This window comes from Coturnix japonica, chromosome 18 (genome assembly GCF_054131305.1).
Source record: "Coturnix japonica strain WE chromosome 18, WE-NBRP24, whole genome shotgun sequence".
NCBI classification, from domain to species: Eukaryota; Metazoa; Chordata; class Aves; order Galliformes; family Phasianidae; genus Coturnix; species Coturnix japonica.
Window position 1 is genome coordinate 13280346 of NC_140680.1, and position 19373 is coordinate 13299718.

At 45.8% G+C, this 19373-nt stretch overlaps 2 protein-coding genes across 3 annotated transcripts in view; one reads left to right on the forward strand and one right to left on the reverse strand.

Moving 5' to 3' along the window:
- Positions 1–5305, forward strand: part of PCDH12 (protocadherin 12) — a 10931-nt gene extending 5626 nt beyond the window's left edge. The window contains exons 2-4 of the mRNA XM_015876255.3: positions 28–122; positions 628–779; positions 4472–5305. Of these exons, the coding sequence (XP_015731741.2) occupies positions 28–122; positions 628–779; positions 4472–4833 (609 nt within the window). The 3' untranslated portion in view covers positions 4834–5305. The remainder of the gene's footprint in view (positions 1–27; positions 123–627; positions 780–4471) is intronic.
- DELE1 (DAP3 binding cell death enhancer 1) overlaps positions 2532–19373 on the reverse strand; it is a 20420-nt gene continuing 3578 nt past the window's right edge. For both annotated transcript variants that reach the window (XM_015876257.3, XM_015876256.3), the window contains exons 5-12: positions 16967–17022; positions 15392–15485; positions 14540–14682; positions 13628–13786; positions 12413–12505; positions 8825–8981; positions 8328–8592; positions 2532–4845 (exon numbers count right to left, since the gene is read on the reverse strand). In XM_015876257.3, the coding sequence (XP_015731743.1) occupies positions 8336–8592; positions 8825–8981; positions 12413–12505; positions 13628–13786; positions 14540–14682; positions 15392–15485; positions 16967–17022 (959 nt within the window). In that variant the 3' untranslated portion in view covers positions 2532–4845; positions 8328–8335. The remainder of the gene's footprint in view (positions 4846–8327; positions 8593–8824; positions 8982–12412; positions 12506–13627; positions 13787–14539; positions 14683–15391; positions 15486–16966; positions 17023–19373) is intronic.

A 19373-nucleotide genomic window follows, 5' to 3' on the forward strand; every position in this document is an offset into this window, starting at 1 on the left:
GCTCAACGTGCTTTTCCTGCCTTACAGCAAATCTCCCAGCTGTTGTCTCTGCTGCACCAGGGCCAGTTCCAGCCCAAAACAAACCATAGGGGAAACAAGTACACGGCCAAGAATGGCAGCAGGTAAGGTGTGCTCACATCTCCCTGCAGGTCCTCCTCCTCCACACTCCCATGTCCCCTCTGTTCCCATCCCAGGCCATGGCCAGACGCAGCTTTCTCCACCTTTTCCAACACCAGCTCCCTCTGCTGAGCTTGGTGAAGGATGAAGACCTGCTTTGTGTGCTCCTCACCTGGTCCTGCACACAGACAGTTCCTCCAAACTCACATTGCCCAGCACCCATTTGGAGCCCAGATTTCAAAGAGTCTGTGGCACTCCTGATCCTCTTCCTTTTCTCCTATGTTTTCAAGCAGAACTGACTAAGATGGCTGCAAAAGAGGCATTTCTGAAGACACATACAGGCCCATCTGAAAGGCCATTTGCAGATGAATGGGTTGCATGGAGCTGTGGGGTGAAGGGCAGCTGGAGAATGGTGCTCACAACCCATTTCTATGGGGGATTAGGACGACCATCTTCAAAATAATAAGCACAGCAGGGGCTGATGTGTGACTTGTATTTGGGCCCTCGCAGGGTAGTGGGGCAGGATGCTGACTGCCTGAGCACGAAGGACAGCGGGCACGGAGAGAGCGAGGCTGAGGACCGTGACTCTGAGAGTGGCTTCGAGCTGTCGGTGCAGCAGCTGGTGGGAGAGGAGCTGGAGACTCTGCTGGAGCCACAGGCAGGTGAGGTGGCCTTACTGCATGTGCTGGGGATGGGGTACAGCAGCGGGATGCACGCACACAATGTGCTGAGCTCAGAGGGAAGGTAATACTGGCTGGGCTGAGGGATGTTCGCCCAGGGACCAGGTGGAGTCACTGACCCTGGAGCAAAGATGTGGCAGTGAGGGATGTGGTTTCGTGGCATGGTAGCAATGGGTTGATGGTTGGACTAGATGACGTAGCCGACACACGATGCACGGTTCCCCATGTTGGTTATCCAGAGACAGAGAAACCCAGCAGCCGTGTTTGCTCATGTCACTGGGATTCAGGTCCTTCAGCAGCTCCTTGCTTTTACCTCTCTGGGAGTTTTAATGGAATCAGTGCTAACTGCTCTGCACCATTTACCCCCATGGAGAACAGCACAGGTCTGTTGGGACTCCACTAATGACTCCTTACTCCTCCCCTTTCCCAGCTTTTAACATCCCTTAGTTCCTAACACAACCTGGCTGTTAATTCAGGTTCAGCTCAGGTCCTCTGCAAACTCAGGTGTCCTCTATCAGCCAGGACTCATCACCCACCTCCTTCAGAGACACAAATGCCGTGTCAGTTCCTGTCTGTGTAACAGGAATTCAGCTATTAGCTGGTATATAATGATTCCTATGAATCTGCCCAGACCAGATTCACCTTTATGAGTTTAAAAGCTCATGTCATCATTTCTACCTTCTGCTCCTCTGATATTGTATTTATTTGAAGCAGTAGTTAACGAACAACAGCTAATAAACTGAGCAATTTCATATCTGAGTTCCTCCAGCACTCTGGGGTGGATACCATCTGGGCCTGACATTTTCTACATGTTCCTTTTATTGATTTGTTCCAAATCTCTTCTACTGGCATTTCCATTTGAAAGAGTTAGTCTGACTCACGTCCTGCAGCAGAAATTGCTTTGTGGAGCCTCTGTGCTCCTCCACAGCAAGCGCAGTGATGAAGAATTCATTGGATTTTGCTGCTGCAGCTTCAACTTCTTTCACACCGCAGTCAGATCTTGGGCTGTAACAGCTCTCCATGCCCCCCGATCAGAACAAGGTTATTCAGTGTTCCTCAGCAATGTTTATGGCCTGCTATGTTGGTTTCTTTATGCTCAGCTTATAGCACTGGTTTATATATTCTCCATGCCACTTGCAAGCAGGTGTATTAAGCTGGGGAATAACTGCAGCAAATTGTGGTAACTTACTTCAGTAATCCATACTATGGCCAGGCACAGCCAAAAAGACACACCCCCAAACTTCGTGCAGTTGGTAGGAAAAAAGCCTTTTACCAAAACAGTTGAATTTCACAGTAAATAGCAGCAAGCTGAGTCTGTGCTGGTGCCTTCCTGCTCACATTGTAGTGCTGGACGTGACAAAAGAAGCCGTGGTGAAAAATAGTCCTAACTGTGAGTCCAGGCCTTCCCAAAAAGGCAACAGAGAGCAGACAACAGAACTGCTGGACTCCTTCCTTCTCTCCCAAACACAAACACAAGTGGACCTGCATCCTGAAAGAGGGAGGAAGGAAGCATTGCTTGTGCTCAGAAGTATCCTAACAGCTGGCTGGGGGCTGTCTGGGTCTTTGTGTTATTCACAGTGGGGGAAAAACTGCAGGAGTCATCTGGACCAGCCGGCTATTGCAGCTATTGCGTTGTTTACACTGTAAAGCAGCCAGCCCCCACCTGAGCTATTGACACTCAGAACAGTATAGCAGCACCTATCCCCTACCAGCAAAACAAGAGTGCCCAGTGGCTGGCAAGAGATATGTCTTTATTGATCATAAAACAAAACACTGTTAAAATAAGGCAGTAAGGTCATCAGTCAAATTCAACAGACCTAATTGAAGGATTTCACGGTCGCAGAGGCCAGAACAATCAGCCCACTGAGCCTCAGCTCTCCCTGCAGTGAGGAGGCTGCTCTGCTCCACAGCCGAAGCATCTCAGCACTCAGTGAGCACAGTGGTTGCACACAGACTGAGGAGAACAGCGCTGTGGCTGTTTTAAAGCACGGGGCTTCAGCATGCTTGGGAGAGATCTTAAGGAACAGCCACTGTGATGAAAAGGAAATGCTGAGACTGCAGGAGGAAAGCTTCAAACATGACAGAATTTTGAGGTTTCCACTGAAACAAAATGTAAGTAATGCATCTGCCTTCCTCTCCTTCCCAAGTGCTGAATCCCAGCTCCCCATCACCCTACACACACTGAGGCACAATTCTGTCTCAGAGAAAAAAGGTAAAGCTGGCTGAGGAAGGAGACTTATCTTTGAGCCCGTCTCAGGCTCTTCTAGAAACAGCACAAGCCCGTGACAATGGGGACCCTCCTTTCTGAGCTCACTGTAAGTCAGTGAGAGAGGCATAATTCTTATAATGACACCAACTCTCGCCCTCTGATTGAGGCCGTTGTGGCATTTCACGTTTTTGTTGTCTTGCTGCTCTCTGACTCAAGGTGTCTCACAAACCTGCCTGTCCCTTCACACCTTTCAGCAGTTCTGGGTTCTGCTTAGGATATGGATCAGTGCAGGGCTGGAGAGCAGCTTCTGTGTACATCAGTCTGTTTATCCACTGCAAAACTCTGCTATTAAATAAGAACCCATTTCCTTTCCTGCTGCCTGGCGAGGAAGATATTCCAGGCTCGTTCTGCTATGAGGCCCTTCCTTTAAATTCCAGTGTATGTTTATTCACGGCCACTTTTAATCACTTCTTCTTTTGCCAACACTATTTTAAGCATAGAGATTTCCTCTGTTGGTGCTTAACTCATCAAAATAATGGCAGGTTGCAGTCAGATCCCCAGTGAGCATTTGCTTGAGCAGGAGAAGCAGCCCTGCCTCTGGGGTCTCCATCTTGTAAGCTCAGGCTCGCTCCTGTTTCATCTCAACAGTATTTCTCTGCACTTCTGTCATTTCAGATCCTCTTTCTTAGGGATGGATAATCAGATTTGTATGTAATACCTCTAATCAGGTTTTGCCAGACCTAATAACAATGCCACGGATATGTCTTTATGCCAACAGGGAATACCTTGACCAACACATTGTATGATTTCATTTGCCCATTTCAGGGCAGAATCACATTACTGGTACATTAATGAGCCCACAGCCAACGCCCACACTAGGCTCCCACTGCTGGTCATCTGTTTCCAATTGATGAACAACTACTTTATGGCTCAATATTTTATTGCTAGCTCTCAACCACCCAGCTGTGCATTTCATAATCCAGAATTTCATTCCACTTCTCTTATTACTGTTTTCACAATAACCCATTTCTTTTTGGTCTCAGTCTGACTACTCAGCAGCCATTCCCTACTCCAGAGCGACTCTTAAGGGAAGTCCACCACTGACCTTTTTCTGTTTGACATTTCCCCTTTGGAAGCTTTCCCTTGTTGCATCCCCTGCAGTCCTAAACCTTCACTTTCTTTGGCTTTGCTCACCACTTAGTGAAGTGCCACTAGAAACAAGTGGGAATGCAAAGAAATCCAACTGGTTATTTAAAACAAAACAAAACATAGGAGTTTGAAACCAATTTCAGTTTGTTTTGTAAGCTGTCAGTTTGAATGATGCTGTTGGTGGCTTAACTCTAGGTTTGCTTACAGTCAGTCTTCCAAGATTCCATCTCAGGAAGTCTCCTTGTTTCTCATCTTTCCTCCTTTGGTCTCCTCCACCTCACAGTCTCACCACCAATTCTTGCTTTGCTCCCTCCAGAGCTGGCCCTCAAGAGGCTGACGGCTGACCCAGCGTGGGTGGCACGGCTCTCCCTGCCACCCACTGGCAATTACAAGGACAACGTCTTCTCTCCTGGCTCCCTGCACTCACCACAGGACGAGGAAGCTGTGGGGCAGGAGAAACCACGGACCTTTGAGACCTTTGGGAAAGGCACCGGATCTGACTCAAACGCTGCTGGGACGAGACTGGCTAGTACCTTCCTCTCAGAAATGAGCACCCTCTTTGAAATGATTCTGTCCCAGAAGGTCCAAGCGCACAACGAAACAGGCTCAGGGCTTCTGCGGCAGCTGTCAGCACGTGGGAAGAGCCTTGGACTGGATGACAGTGCTCCTGTTCTGTAGGAAGCTTGGCAGCTGTGACAAGGAGAAAAGAGTCACACAAAGCTTTCTCTGTTTGGGCACACATGTGTTTTAAGAGGTCCAGAGCATCATTCATGTCTAGACTGATCATGATAGGCATATATCTTCCTTTGCCTCACCCCATCAAATTTCTCCATGACTGATTTCACTGTGTTTATCTCCCTTCCCCCTGCCCGTCCCTGTCTCTACTCTTCTTCCACCCTCATCTTTCACCTTATGATCACACACAACTCACACAACAGAAGAAGGGCCCCCTCCTCCCAGGGCAGGCAGACTGAGCAAGGGGGCTTTGTCAGATCACAACTGAGAACGACACAGATATATCCATGTGACTACAGACTGTGCAGCACGGAGGATAAACTTGCACGGTCATGGACTTTGCAATGTACTGCAGAGTTGGGCTTCAAGATCTCAGTTCTTATTTAAATAAAATAGTTGTTTTTTTCTAGCACTATATCTTTGTGACAAGGTCCAATTTGGCTGAGACAATGCTGTGTCTGCAGAAAGCCTGAAAAAGAAACTCAGAAAGGGGTCTCTTCACTGATGCTTTCAGCTTTTTTCTACCACTGAGAACTTGGATTTTTGTAAAATGCCCCCAAATCACCCCCTTCTGCTCTGGTATCTCTCCTGTGGTTGCACTAGGTGCTCACAACTCCTTTCTTTGCGCTCCCTTTTGAGGGCCACTGGATTTTGGAGAATAGCCCTTGCCCAGAAGCAGACAACAGATGGCTGGAGTCTGTCAAAGGTAACCTGGGAAAAGGGAAGCGTGAAAACCATTTTGAAATATTCAGTCACAAACTCCACCCATACTGTGGGTTTTCATTTTGGTCCATGTGTACGTGAGCTCTAAGACTGCTTTGGAATCACAGCATGTGTTGAAAAGATAAGATACAGATACAAGTAACAGCAGAAGAGGCACACAAAGGTATTTGTTGTTAACCATGAGGACTTGCACTCAAAATGGCAAGACAACAGGGGCAGACAGCACTGGGAAGGGACCTGTCTTTTGGGTTTCTTTTTTTTTTTTTTAGGTATTTTCCAGCCTTGGTGATTCTATGATACTGTAGGCTTTGGCAGTGGTACACAGTTGACATATGGGTAGAGAAGCATTAAAAATTCTGGGAGAATGGAGACCACAGGTACGCACTGCTGGATCACACACATGCAGGACTCCTATCTCTGTACCATCGTTTTTGCTTTCCAACTAAGATACAAAGCACAAAAGAAACATGGGGCACTCCAGCAATGCGATGCTATGCAGAATCATGCTATGGGAATAAAGGAAAGCCATCGCTCCCACTGCTCACAACACTGTTGCTTCCTGAGTGACTACAAAAGATATGTTGAGAAGAGACTGCCAGCCTCCTCCCCACCACAGCACAGGGCCGGCAGTGCTCTGCACACACTGCTTCCTTTGCCTCACCACCTTTACATTAAAAAACCGCACTGAGTTCTCCATGGGTACCACAGTTCACACAACAAAGGTTTCTCTAAAAGCAATTTGCTGGCACTGAGGCTGCTGCATCAGTTGTCTTTGGGGGGTATTTTTAGTCTTCATCTTTACTGCTATGCTGAATAAGAATGGGCAGCACCACCCAACAGATACGACCTGGAGCATCTCAAAAGCATCCTACCTGCACTCCCTTTCCATGCACCTGGAGATAACTGCACCCTGCTTTTAGCATGCACATACACAAGCCACAGGAGCACAGAATCAGACACATAATTTTAAAGGAAAGTAAATGAAACCTTTTCTTTTTACTTTGCTCTTTTTTCTTGTGTTGCTCCTGGGACTAAATTTCAAGAGCTACACAATAAGAGTTCCCTAGGTGGCCTTCTTAATACCCCAGATACCCACTGTTGCAGTTGGAATCTCCAAAGTGCTTCACAGATGACCCTATCTCTGTCAATAAATTCCACTGATGAGTTTACCCTCGCATGCTCATACTGCCACAATGCTGATAGAAATGTCTTGCTGTTTTGTTTCACAAACAAAACAGTCTCTTGCACCAAAACAATGACAGTGAGCCAAATTCTAACTGAGATGCAGCTGTGCAAACTACGAGGGTGGCATATCTGCGACAGTGAGGAGCTGCAGCCTGACAGGATTCTTCTGCATCTTGGGGGTGCACAGAGGACAAATACATGGCAGAGCCTCACATCTTCCTCTGGTACATTACTTCGATGTGCCTGTCAAAGGACAGTCTTTACACAAAAATACATTACAGCGAGCAGGTTAAACAGGAGACTAATTCCTCTTGGTTCAATGTCCTGATTCTGCAAATTGCTTTCAGTCCTCCCCATCCCTCACTCCTGTCCCATCCTGATCACTGTGTAAGCAAGCTGTGGATTATTGCAGAATAGGAAATACACCCGAGGAATTTCCTGCTAATTGTATCCTGCTTGATAAAGGAAACAGCCCAAGAAAGTTTGGTCTGGGCAGAAAGACCAGACTAGAAGAACAATCTGAGCTATGGGATGCACTGAGCTGTGGCTGTGCCCCTCCCTTGCTGAATGGAGACCACAGCAAGTTCAGGATGGGGCCGTCGCCTTTGTTTTCAGAGCCTGATCTACACAAAGCACCAAAGCAACACAGATAGCTACAGGAAGCTGGACAGTTTGTACAGATGCCCTTGAATCAGCTTAAACTTGTGTGGACAAATGCCTTTTTCCGGACTCAGCTGCCTCAGTGGAAGAAATTATCATACCAGCTGCTTGCCTCTGCCTGCCTGACGTTGGCTACCGCCTGCTGGGAGCGTCCCTTAGCCACTTTGGTGGAAATGAGCTGACGTGCTTAGCACACACGTACAATATAAATTTCGAAGCAAACCTTGCTCACTGTGACTCAAAGGGGTGCCCCCGTGGGAGCAACTCACTGCCAGAGCGAAAGGAATAATAACTGGGGACTGAAGGGCACCGACAAAGGCATAGGATGGCTGAAGACAGCATTACTTCCACCAGCACAGGTGGATTTATTCTCTTGCTTGCATTGCTTTGGACAAGGTTTTAAAGCAGACTGAACTGCAGCAGTGTCCATATAGAGAGAAGCCCAGATTGTGCTGGAAATCTACCCTGAAGTAAGATCAAATTGCCTCAGGGATTGCAGGCCAGACTCACCCAGTTAGTTGCCAGCATCACCATACGGAGCCTTGCAAGCATTGCTCTGATACATGAAAGATGTACAAAACTACTGAAATAATGGCCCCAAACTATACCCACAGTGGCATGGAGGGAGATCAGCTTCAGATGGAAGTGAAGGAGCAAAAGCAAGGGCCTTTTGTTGGCAGGGAGAGAGATAAGCTACATGGTGGCATAGGAGATATCACCAGCTTTAATCTGAAAACCTCTGTATTGTAATACAGCTTTCTGTTGATGGAATAGGAGCCTTCTCTTACCACTCACTACCACCCTACTTCCAGTCCCATGCAACAAGGTAAGAAGGCCCACCTTTCCTTCTGCCTGCCTGTTCCACTTACCAGCTGCTCTAGTAACCGCAGTGGTGAGGCTCCAAACCCTGCTGCTCCAGTGGACTCGCCCTGTTTCCTAGGGCATGGCTCCATTCTGTGCTGCTGAGTGTCATCATGTGGAGTCTGTCTGCACTCCAGGAGTGGGGCAGGGTGAGGGCAGGCTGTCTTGGCTGGAAGGTATGGAGACCTGCAGGCACGCGCTCAGTGGCCCAGAAACAGGGGCTGGAGGAAGAGGTTCTCATTCCGAAAGGGAAAGGGTACTTTCTTCGCACATCTGAAAGTACATTAAAATGAGATCTTAATGATGTATCAGACTATGGGAACAGCTTTTCCACTTGACTGGAAATAGCTGCTAAGAAGTGGAGACAATTGAGAAAGAAAAGTGCTCCCTTGCCTTCAATAAAAAGGACTCCTCTGCCACAGTCCCATGCCACCCTTCCCCTGGCAATACAGGCCCATGCCACGATGCAGTCCCACAAAACCCCTTCACCCACAGCCCATGGTACCTTCCATCTCCTCTTCTATCACTCGCAGCCTCTCCTGAGCATTCCTGTTCCCCGCAGCAGCTGACTGTCGATAGTGTCTCATCGCTTCTGCCAGGTTCTGCTGCACTCCAAGGCCCTTCTCATAGCAAACGCCCACGTGGTATCTGCTTTGGGCATCCTAGCCACAGGAGACAGCACAGTAATCAGCCTCACATGATGGAGAAGTGACGACAGCACACAACAGGAGAACAGACAGTCCTTAATACCAACTTTGATGTTTATTTCTCTATCCTTGGTTCCTCATACTGTATCTTTGGTAATGCTGTCCCTTCCTTTGATAAGCACATTGTCAAGCAGAAATGCTCACCAGCTACCTCTGACTCCACTCCTCCCTATCCCTTTCTAATTAAAGTCACTTTAATTTCCCTTCACTGACCAGGTCCATGTCACAGGAACAACAGAGCAGCTGTCTCCCCAGAGCATCCAGACTGCCATGGGGGTCAGAGCTAAGAGGCCTCACTGTACCCACATCCTGATCACACCCAAACTGTGAACACACCCTGTAGAATACCCTACTGCAGTTCACACAGATGTCTTGTAAAAACATATCAAGTGCCAGAGGTCTTGTTACCAAGGCTGGAAGATTCCCCTTGGCAACCCTGCAGTCCATCAGGCCTGCAACACAACACTGCACCACTAGCTTGCTCGGCCCCACTAATTCTATTCCAGAAGAAATCTCAGGCAGCAGAAAGGAAGTCGAGCAAGTAAGCGTTACAGAAAAAGCATGAACTACTCAGACATACACAACTGCTGAGAATGAACCAGAAACTGCAGACAGGTCAGCAAATCCAAATCCATGATATGTTTTATGTTTCCATGTCAGCTGTGCACTTTATATATTTTTATTAATCCAATGCTGGGAACATGGTCTCATGGATAGCAAAACAGAAAGATGACAGTCCTGGAGACATTGAAAAAACCACACAGGCAAGTGGTCATGCAGATCCTTTCCTGTTGAAAAAGCCAGCAATGCTACTTGAATAGTGTAACTGCCAGAAAAATGATCTAAATCAGGCTTTTGGGGAAAAAAAACCACGTAAGTGGCAAGTTTGCAAGTTTTAATAAAGCCATAAGAAAGGAACATATTGCAAGTGTTGCTGTCTGGGATGTAGCTGGTGGAGGAAAGCAAAGAACTCAATGAGTGGGCGCCCTGCAGAATGTTTCAAGTCTCAGTTTATGACAGCAATAAACTTCTTTAGAGATGAGGTAAGCATGTTGAAGGTTTGACTGCTCAGATATGACAAGATACAGGATGAGATAAGTATGAAATATTCTACTAGTGCTCTCCTACATGACGAACACCTCAAAGACCACCACCAGGAGAGGAGATCCTGAAATTAGTATGGCATGTGTGATTGTAAAATACTTTGAAATCTGACTCAGTTCTTTAAGAACACTCCTTAACACGTTTCTTACATTCTGTGCTTGCTCCGATAAAATAAAGGAGAATAAAATAGATAAATGGTTACTTTGGTAACCAAGTAAAACACAGTTCTCTCCAGTGTTGCTGGGTTTGGAAGAATGCTTGTCAGAGCCACCCCTATGGCTTCAGCACAGCAAAAACCTGAAAAATATCAAATCCCTGAATTTCTCTGTTTGTTTTCTCTTTCTTAAGCTGTAGCTAAACAGTGCCATTTCTCCTTTACTCACAACGAATAGTCTTCTAGCCAACTAAACATAAGTTCTACTGAACTGAAACACTCCAGGGTGCCAAGGGTAATTGAACATACTCATAGAGGATTTTTTCCAGCTGAACACATGGGGTTACATCCCAGGGATCCTGCACATATGCCAGTCACTAAAGACAGGGCTGTGGTGCGTCTGTAGCCAGTATCCAATGGGAAACAGAGCTGGGGAAACATGACTGGCTTCTGAGAACTGTCTTGGCTGTGACCTAAACCGTGACCTACTAAGGAGCACTGCTGGGACCAGCAGTTACCTTGTGCATTTTCTGCTTTCAGGGGTTTACTGTGCATTCGGTAAAGGACAATCAACTATTTAATGAGATGATTCATTGATCGTGCAGCATACGCATCTGGCATCAGGCTGGAAGGAAGAAATCATCTATGAAGCTTACAGATCTCTAGCAGAGTTGGAATCAAACACTATATCAACCATCACAAACATGATGTCTGAGCAGTTGGGGCTAGCCTGGTCTATTACCACTGGTCTAATGTCTGCATCCTTAAAAGTGGGTGAAAAATGAGGTCATAAAGTTTGCAATTAGACGTAATGTCATTCAGAGTGATCACACTTACTGTAAAGAATTAATTAATGAAGGCCCCACACCACGAGTGGGCAATGCAATCACAGAAGAAACTGCTGACAAATGTAAAGGAATGCATACAGACATGAATTTGGGAATCACTGTGATATCTACCTGAAACCATCAAGTCACCAATCACTGGCAAGCAAATGGGAAAACAGCATTAGGAACTGATAGAAGGGAATACAGAACTAAGCATAGGATCTCATTATGGGATCCTATGCCATATTCCTGGCATGCCTTCACCCTGAGTCCAGTTTTAGTCCAAGCATTTTAAAAATGGATAAAGATTAGAAAAATGAAGTCTGACAAAACAAATGTTACAGTTTAACTACATGGAGAGACAAAATAAACTTGTGCTCTGCAGCCTGCAAAAGAAATGACTCACAGAGGACATACTGAAGGCTGACAGAATCAGAAGTGCTTGCCAGAAGAGGGAAGTTATTCATTATTTTCCATAACAAAGAAGTTGTAGGAACTCAAGATAAAATGAAAGAGTTCTTCAGAAAAAAATCCCTATCTCCTTATAATACACTGCAATCTGAGAATGAGTGAACAATGACAGTGCTGTAAAGAAAGCGGAAACCTGGCTGCAAGACACGAGATGTTACACTTCTGTAAGGATGGGTAAAACCACAGGAGCAGTACTGTGTCAGGCATTGTCCTTCAAAAAAAAACCAAAAACCACAAAAATACACCTAAAAAAAGCATGGGTCACTTGCAAAAAAATCAACAGAGAGCAAGAAGAACTAGACAACATGATGTGTGAGGAGAAAGTGAAACAACGGGAGAAGGATGAATGGGGATTTAAGTATTTAAGTACATAAAAAGTCCCTGCAAAGAATTAGAAATAGTTTCTTCATCCTCTCTGTAGGAAGCAAGAAATAATGGGCTTATTTTGAAGAACAGATTCAAGATAGACACAGCAAAGTTCTCCCGGTGATACAGTGGTGAAAGACTTTGACTGGAAGGGTGTAAAGGCTCCATAGCAGGAAAGCTTTACAATTATGCTAAGGGACTATTTGTTGGAAACAGAATAAGCACAGGTTCTGTAAGAACTGCTCTAACCCAGTATGGCATTTTCTGTGCTCATGTTTTGTAGGGTGTGCATCCCAGGGCCTGCTTCCTCCCCAGGGTGTGCCAGAGCTCCACTCTGACCTTTCAGACAGCACAGTGAAGTCCCAGCAGTCACTCCTACCTCCAAGAAGCCCTGAAATCTGCCACCTGTAACCTGCAAAGATCCCAAATTAAAAACAGCCACAGCTTACAAAAGGATTACTTACGCCATTCTCTGCTGCCAGCAATAGGTACTTGAGGCCTCTCTTTTCCTTAGGTTGTAGCCCCCTCATGTAGAACACTCCGAGATAAGCCTGTGCCTGCAGCAAAACCACATGATACAAATCAGCCAGGATTTTCCACCTTAATTACTCCTGTTTTTGCAAGTTGTCCAAATGCCAGTAAAAGCTCTGCTGCTGGAGCAGAACATAATCTCTGGCAACTCATCAGGGATACCTGTGATACTCACATGCACGGTATCGTGATTGCAGCAGAGCCTGCTCGGAGAATAAAGACTGTCCTAAGAAACTCTGTCATTATAAACACAAAAAATCCCACTCGATCTACAGAACTCCTCTACACACACAGTAACACCACCATGCTAACAGTACGAGACCCAGAATCTTGTTTCAAACTGCACTGTGGAAGTCAGAGCCAGAGAATGGCTCCTACTCGTGAGCTGTCCGTTAGACACAGCAGATGTACTTCCTGGAACAGTGTGCTACATGAGAAACAGTCACTGCCAGAATGGCTTGTATTCGTAACACAAGATGTTACGAATGTCTAAATGTATCCCCTAAAGAGTGGGAAAGGAGGACAGGGTACACAGATCTATGCAGATGAATCATCTTGAAAAGTCAGAGATACTGTATGAAGATCTGTTCCTACTCAAAGAATCTCATGGAAGTTCTTCCACCAAAGCAACCTGTACTCTGTCAATTGAGTGGCAATGAAACATAGTTTTTCAACTGTAGGTCAGTTTTCCTAAGCTGCTGGTCTAATCTAGGTATTGGAGAGAACAGTTACATGCATGTTTCTAAGAACTGGTGCATCAAGCTCTGCCCTCTTTTGTAGAGTAGAGTCTTATACAGTTGGTATCAGTTATGGCTGCATCCTCTCTTCAACCAATAAAGCTAAGAAGCAAATACCTATCTCAGGCACATGATGGGACCAAAAATTGCACATTACTAACAAGCAGAAGTTCCATAAGCATGTGGAAAATCTCCTGTTTAGGGGGTTGAGGAGGGCCACACTAAAAAGCCCAACAGCAAAACAGACAACCAGCACTACTGACAGAATGAACACCTACTTGCCTCGCACATGCAAGCAGGGCTGCCCTCATACACGGGCAGTGGTAACAGTATGTAGGAAGAATTTTGCTTTTAGTCCTAAAGATACTGCTCTCTTTCCTATGAAATCACTCCCACATGGTGGACACTAACCTCTGTAAGTCCGGCCACTGCTGCTTGCTCCAGGAAAGTCACTGCCTTCTGAAGCCTGTGCCATTCATTTTCAGGACTGTGACATAAGAGGCATCTAGCGTAGCGGTACTGTGCCATGGGGTGACAGCTGCTGGCTGCACGGTAGTAATAAAAAGCTGCCTGGGAACAGAGAAACATGCTTGTGTCAGTCAGGTACTACATGCCCTCAAACATGATGTGACTCCCCTCTGGCCAGGACAAGCTTAACCTCTCTGTCCAGACATATCATAAGCTGCACATGCTTACCCTGGCAACCCTCCCACACTTTTCTGCTGAAGAACATGAGGGCATTCAAGTGAGACAGTGGACTACTGCTGTACAAGAGCCCTCTAACCACCTCTGCCTTCTCTAGTCAAAATTCCGAGTTTTGAAGGGTATGGCACCGAGCCATCGATACCAAAGCTTGCTTCATGCCAGTGGGGATCTGCACAACTACTCAAAACAGGCAGCCTTTGCAGATCTTTCCAGGTACAGAAGGATGCTGACTATGGCTGCACTCACTAGGTGGCAGGCTGTAGTTAAGGTAGCCAAACTGGATGGCTCACGATGTAAAGAAATGCTTGGATGTGCAGCGGTGTTTTAAATACAGCAACATGACAGGTTTCTCCTGGGTACTCTTCCAGCTGCTAGTGGCACAGCCTGTGTACCTGCAACAAGACCTCAGCAGCTATGAGAAAGAGCACATCTCTGAGGGGATCTACGATACTGAAGCCAGCACTGCAAACCCACAGCTTATATTATTTCCAGCATTTTCCAGTCAGACTTCAAAGACTGTCACACCCATTCAAAGGGAGAAATGTGTTTGCACACCCAACGAGGACCACTTCCCCGGTGCGTGCCACACACATACATGACTGTACAAGCTGTGGATACCTTTTCCAAGTCTTTTTCTGTGCCTCTGCCATGCTCATAACACAAACCCACATTGAACTGGGCTTTGCTGTAGCCTCGATCTGCTGCCAGTTTGAAGCAGGTATAGCCTATCTGGTAATGGCCAGCTCTCATACTTTCAATCCCTGGGAAGAAAATGGTATGAAAACAGAAGAGCAGAATGCAGTCTCAAATACAGCAGACATTCCCCAGAGCTACTGACCATCCTTGCCCCATGCCAAGTGGTCTGGCTCACTCCTAGCAGGCTCACCAGCTCCCACCCCACATAATCAAAGTTTCTACAGGGTAAACAGCAACACTGTATTTTAGGAACTATTCTGATCTCATTGCAAAGAAGGACCACGTACTAGCACAACATATGGTTAATGGAGAAGCAGTTTACTTTTCTAGTGCTGCAACTAGTGGTGTATGTAGGGCAGGGAGTTTTTTCTTAGATCACTACATCTTCCTTCAGCTCTTCTTAGAGTTGCAGTTCTGCAATTGCTTTTTCAGCTTGCCAGGAAGACTGAGATCTCAGACAATGAAAAAAGAGCTGTGAAGATAGGACAGCTCATGTTGCAAAAAGGACAGAGATGACTTAATTTCCAAATACAGATGTCAGGACAACAGTGCAGATTTCAACCAAGCCTGGATTTAAAAATGCTGACATAAATCAGGTGGCAGGATGAGACAAAGGGCAATAAATCTCTCAAAGTATAGTTGAAATTGCTGAAAGAAGGCTTCAGTTTGGGCATATGCCATCTCTGCCTTCACATACGGCCTGAAACCATTTGGAGGCCCTCCAAAAAGAGGAACGTGTGGCTAAAGGACAAAACAAACCCGAGTCCACATTACCAAGGATATTGAATGCAATGGAAATATCAATCCGGAAAATCTGCTGCAACCGAAAAGCAGCTTCCTCTAAATGCTGTCCCTGAGCTGGGTTTTCCTGCAGAATCAAAGAAGAAAGTTGTAAGACAGTAAAAACATACAAACCCTAAAAGAGATTCTTCTTGGAAATGGAGTGTGATACAGTCCTGTAGTAAATCAAGAGGGTAATGTAATCTGGTGTCACACGTCCACACAAAAATCTCCCTGTTTCACACAGACATTGCTCACCTCTGAGCAGGGAGCCTGGTGTACTCACGCAGACATCATTAGATCATACCAGAATTTAACAAATACCACACATCATTCACCTCCTCAAAAGTAAGATTAGCCCTTGTTTGCCCTCCAAGATCAATGCACAAGTGGCATTTCTCTCTGTCAAACATGCACTGACATACCTGTATATCCTTTACACAATTCAAACTGAGCCCACACTGACAGCTTACTGAACACTGCAGTCTCCCTAATAAAACCCTGCACAGCAGAAACAATGATTTTTTTTCCTCAGTAATGAACAGTACTTTTAACTTCACCAGAGCTCTGGGAGGTGGGAGGATTAGCCTGGCCTGCAGCTCTCATTTCCAAGCCTGAATACAAATTTAGTGCCATCGAGTGGCAGCAGCACACACTGCACATAAGCTGAGATGCCTCTGCATGGGCAGTCTCGATGCAAAAATGCCCCTTGCCACCAAAGAGCTTTACAGCTCACCCAGCACTTCAAACTGCTCAGGAGGACAAGACACAAACCAACTCATCTCCTTTCCAGAGAACCTCCAGAGTCCTGCCCCACTGCACATGGCCCTGCAGATGGATGGAGAGCTCATTTCTCACCTCCCTGGGCAGACCGACTGAAAACCTTTCTGGTAGAGGAGGTCACATTCACATCAGTGAGGATCTCACTCTGTTAAATCCTGAATATATTTCCATTCTGTTCAGAATGTCCTTGAGTAATTGCTAAGCTGACTGACTTTTAAAATGGGGAGCTCTGGATTGCAAGGAATTAACAGGCTTAATCACAACAAAAACAATAATATGATTTATAACCATATGACTCAACCTGATATACCCTCTTCAAGCCCAACGTATCTCTTCCTCTCTCTAACAGACAAGTCTCAGTCTCAATTTGCAGCTTTGGGAGGGGTGACACCACCTTCTCCAGTCATGGACTTGTCTGGTAAAAATCAAAATAGCAACAGCACACAGACACCCAGTGAATGATAGCATCAGAATGCAGATATACCACACTGGTGCTACTTGGTGTTTTTTTTGGGCACATTTTCTTCCAGTGCTTCTTTACTAGCAGGGCTGTTACACAGACACTTTAAAGGATGGGGACGTCAGTTTGTGGCTCCTGGAGCTCTACTCTGGCTAAAGGGCAGCATATCACATCTTTCATTCTCCCGGCCTCCAGCTATGCAGTGCAGAAAGCAGTCTTGTGTGTGAGCGGATTGCTCAGGCTCTGCTTGGGGTCGCACTGAGATGCCTTTCTGTAGCAAAGGGGCCTCAGGCACAGACGGAGCTCACAAGAAAATGAAAGCTTACCTTTGTACTGCGTGGAATTGGCCTCAGGCTGGAGCACTGAGGGACTGGGAACTCCCCTACATTAAAAGAAGGACAAAAAACAGGGTTAAGCAAGGCTGTATATTCACGCCTTCCTTCTGATACCTTTCTCTGCTCTTCAGTTCTTTCCTAGACTACTGATCATGTGCCCAGTTAGGGACACTGATAACAGAAGGAACTCCCACTGATCTGGCCTTGGTATCATAATCAGCACCGTGTGAATACAGCCCTGGAATCTGCAGCCAGCTAATGCACCTCCTCCAGAAAGGGCCCAGTCTTGACCTGCCAGGACAATAAGACAGTCTCCCACTTCTTCTGAAAGTTTGTTCCAGCAACTTGTAATCGTGGCTTTAAAAATCTGTGCTTCATTTCAAATTAAAATACATCTGGTTTCTGCTCTCCATCACCCGCTCTCTGAGGCTTTTGTCTCTTCACTAAAAAGCCCATTCTCTTTTTCAAAGTCCTGTTACAACTAATCAACCCCTCTTGATTCTTTTCTGTGATTCTAAACAGACTGAGCTGTTCACATCTTTCAACTGAAGTACTTTTCTGCCTGAGTTGATTAATTTTATGACTTACTTTTTTTTGCCACTATTCCTGAAATTTCAACATTGTTACTGAAGTGAGGACACTCTCACCAGTGTCACGGAAAGGATAAAATTGCCTCCTCATTCAAATTCATAACTGCCTAGTTTGCATGTGTCAGAATCACATTCTCGTTCCTGCTGGCCACAGCATCACACAGAGATCTTATGCCTAAGCTCTTGCCTACCCTAGCTCCTTTTTTCCTTGCACTGCACAGTCCTGCTTCTGCAAGGGGATGATCAAACATGCCATTCTGGCTGCGCTGTTTGCAGGCTCATGTTATCACCCCACCTACTCATCACTGCCCTCACAGGGATGGTGGCACAGCCACCTGTTTAGCCACTATCTGTCTGAGTTCAATCTGAATTATCTAACGAAAACATCTACAACAAAAGCTCAGACACTTCGCTCTCGACAGCACTGTGCTGGAAGTGATTACACAAGCATTTATGCCAGCTGCTCCAAGAGTACAGTGACCTCCAGCAAAAAGGATGAACAGTGAGGTTTGACTGAGGCCAATTATTTTTTAACCTGAATCACCATAAGCAGCTACATCCCACCGGGCACCTAACACCAGGTGGTGAAGCTGGGATCACTTTAAGTTGGTGCTGCTAGCAGAAGTAGCTGTGTTCTCCCCACGTCTTCCCATCACCCTTTCAAGCTGCATGGCTGCAGAGCAGGGAACTAAAGGAGTGAGAAGTCAGTCCTCTTGGAGCCTCAGTGCCTTAACTGCCATCACCATATGGCTTTGCAAACGCCTGTGCTGGCACAGGGGCAGAAGTGAGCATGGGACAGGCAAGAAGACGACACTTCTAGTGCCTGCACCAAACTATAGGGCATGAAACTGTGACCTGCCTTCTAGCTGCAGCCTCATTATTCCTTTATAGACAACTCCCCTCCAGCAGTATTAGACTGTATTTTATCTAAACAAGTCTCACTAACCCAACAAGGAAGATCACTATGGCAAACACAGGTTCAGTTCATCATTCCACCAAAATTAATACAGTCTGCAAATTTATTAGTCGCACTTTACATTTATTTTCAGATCAGATAGAAAATGATCTTCCCAGACTAGAGTTACCACTCCCAGAGATCAGAAGATCATTTGGAAGAAAACGGAGGGACCAGCCAATCCTGACACCCAGTCCTGTCTCCTGATGGATTAGATTAATGAATTCTCTTGGAAGTCTCATTTGAAGCTGGGCAAGCCACAAATCAAAACTCCTCACGGAGATCATTACTCTTAGAACTTGTCTTGTCTCACAGCAGCCCTCTCAAAACCAGGCACACCATCTAACACATTGTTTAGGTTCCTTCAGTAGTATGTGGAGAAATAAAGGCACCCCCAAGCAGCAGAGAATCTTGTTCTGCTTCAGTAAATTGAGATTAGAACTCAACAATATTTCTACCCCTTTAAATCTGTGTTATGATGTAATAAGACTCTACACCCTTTTTTCTTTTCCTCCATGAGACCTTACAGCTAATAAATATTTAGTGTTTCCCCACTGTTCATCCCTCACTTACCAAATGTTAGTGGAAGCTAACTCCAAATGCAGATTTATTAACCTTCTCATAGATAGTCTAGATTGCTCACAACGAAACATCCAAACACTTCACAGGAATTAATTCACAACAAGAGCTGGCCACAATCCAGGATTTCTGCCTCATGGAAAATCTGAGTGTTTCCAATTGGTTTCATTGTGCTTTGAAATGAAAACACGCTTTGGAAATGCCTGCGATCTCAGAATTGAAATAACGAATTTTACAGTCCCGTCAGGGGTAAAAAAAAACAACTCCCCAAGGC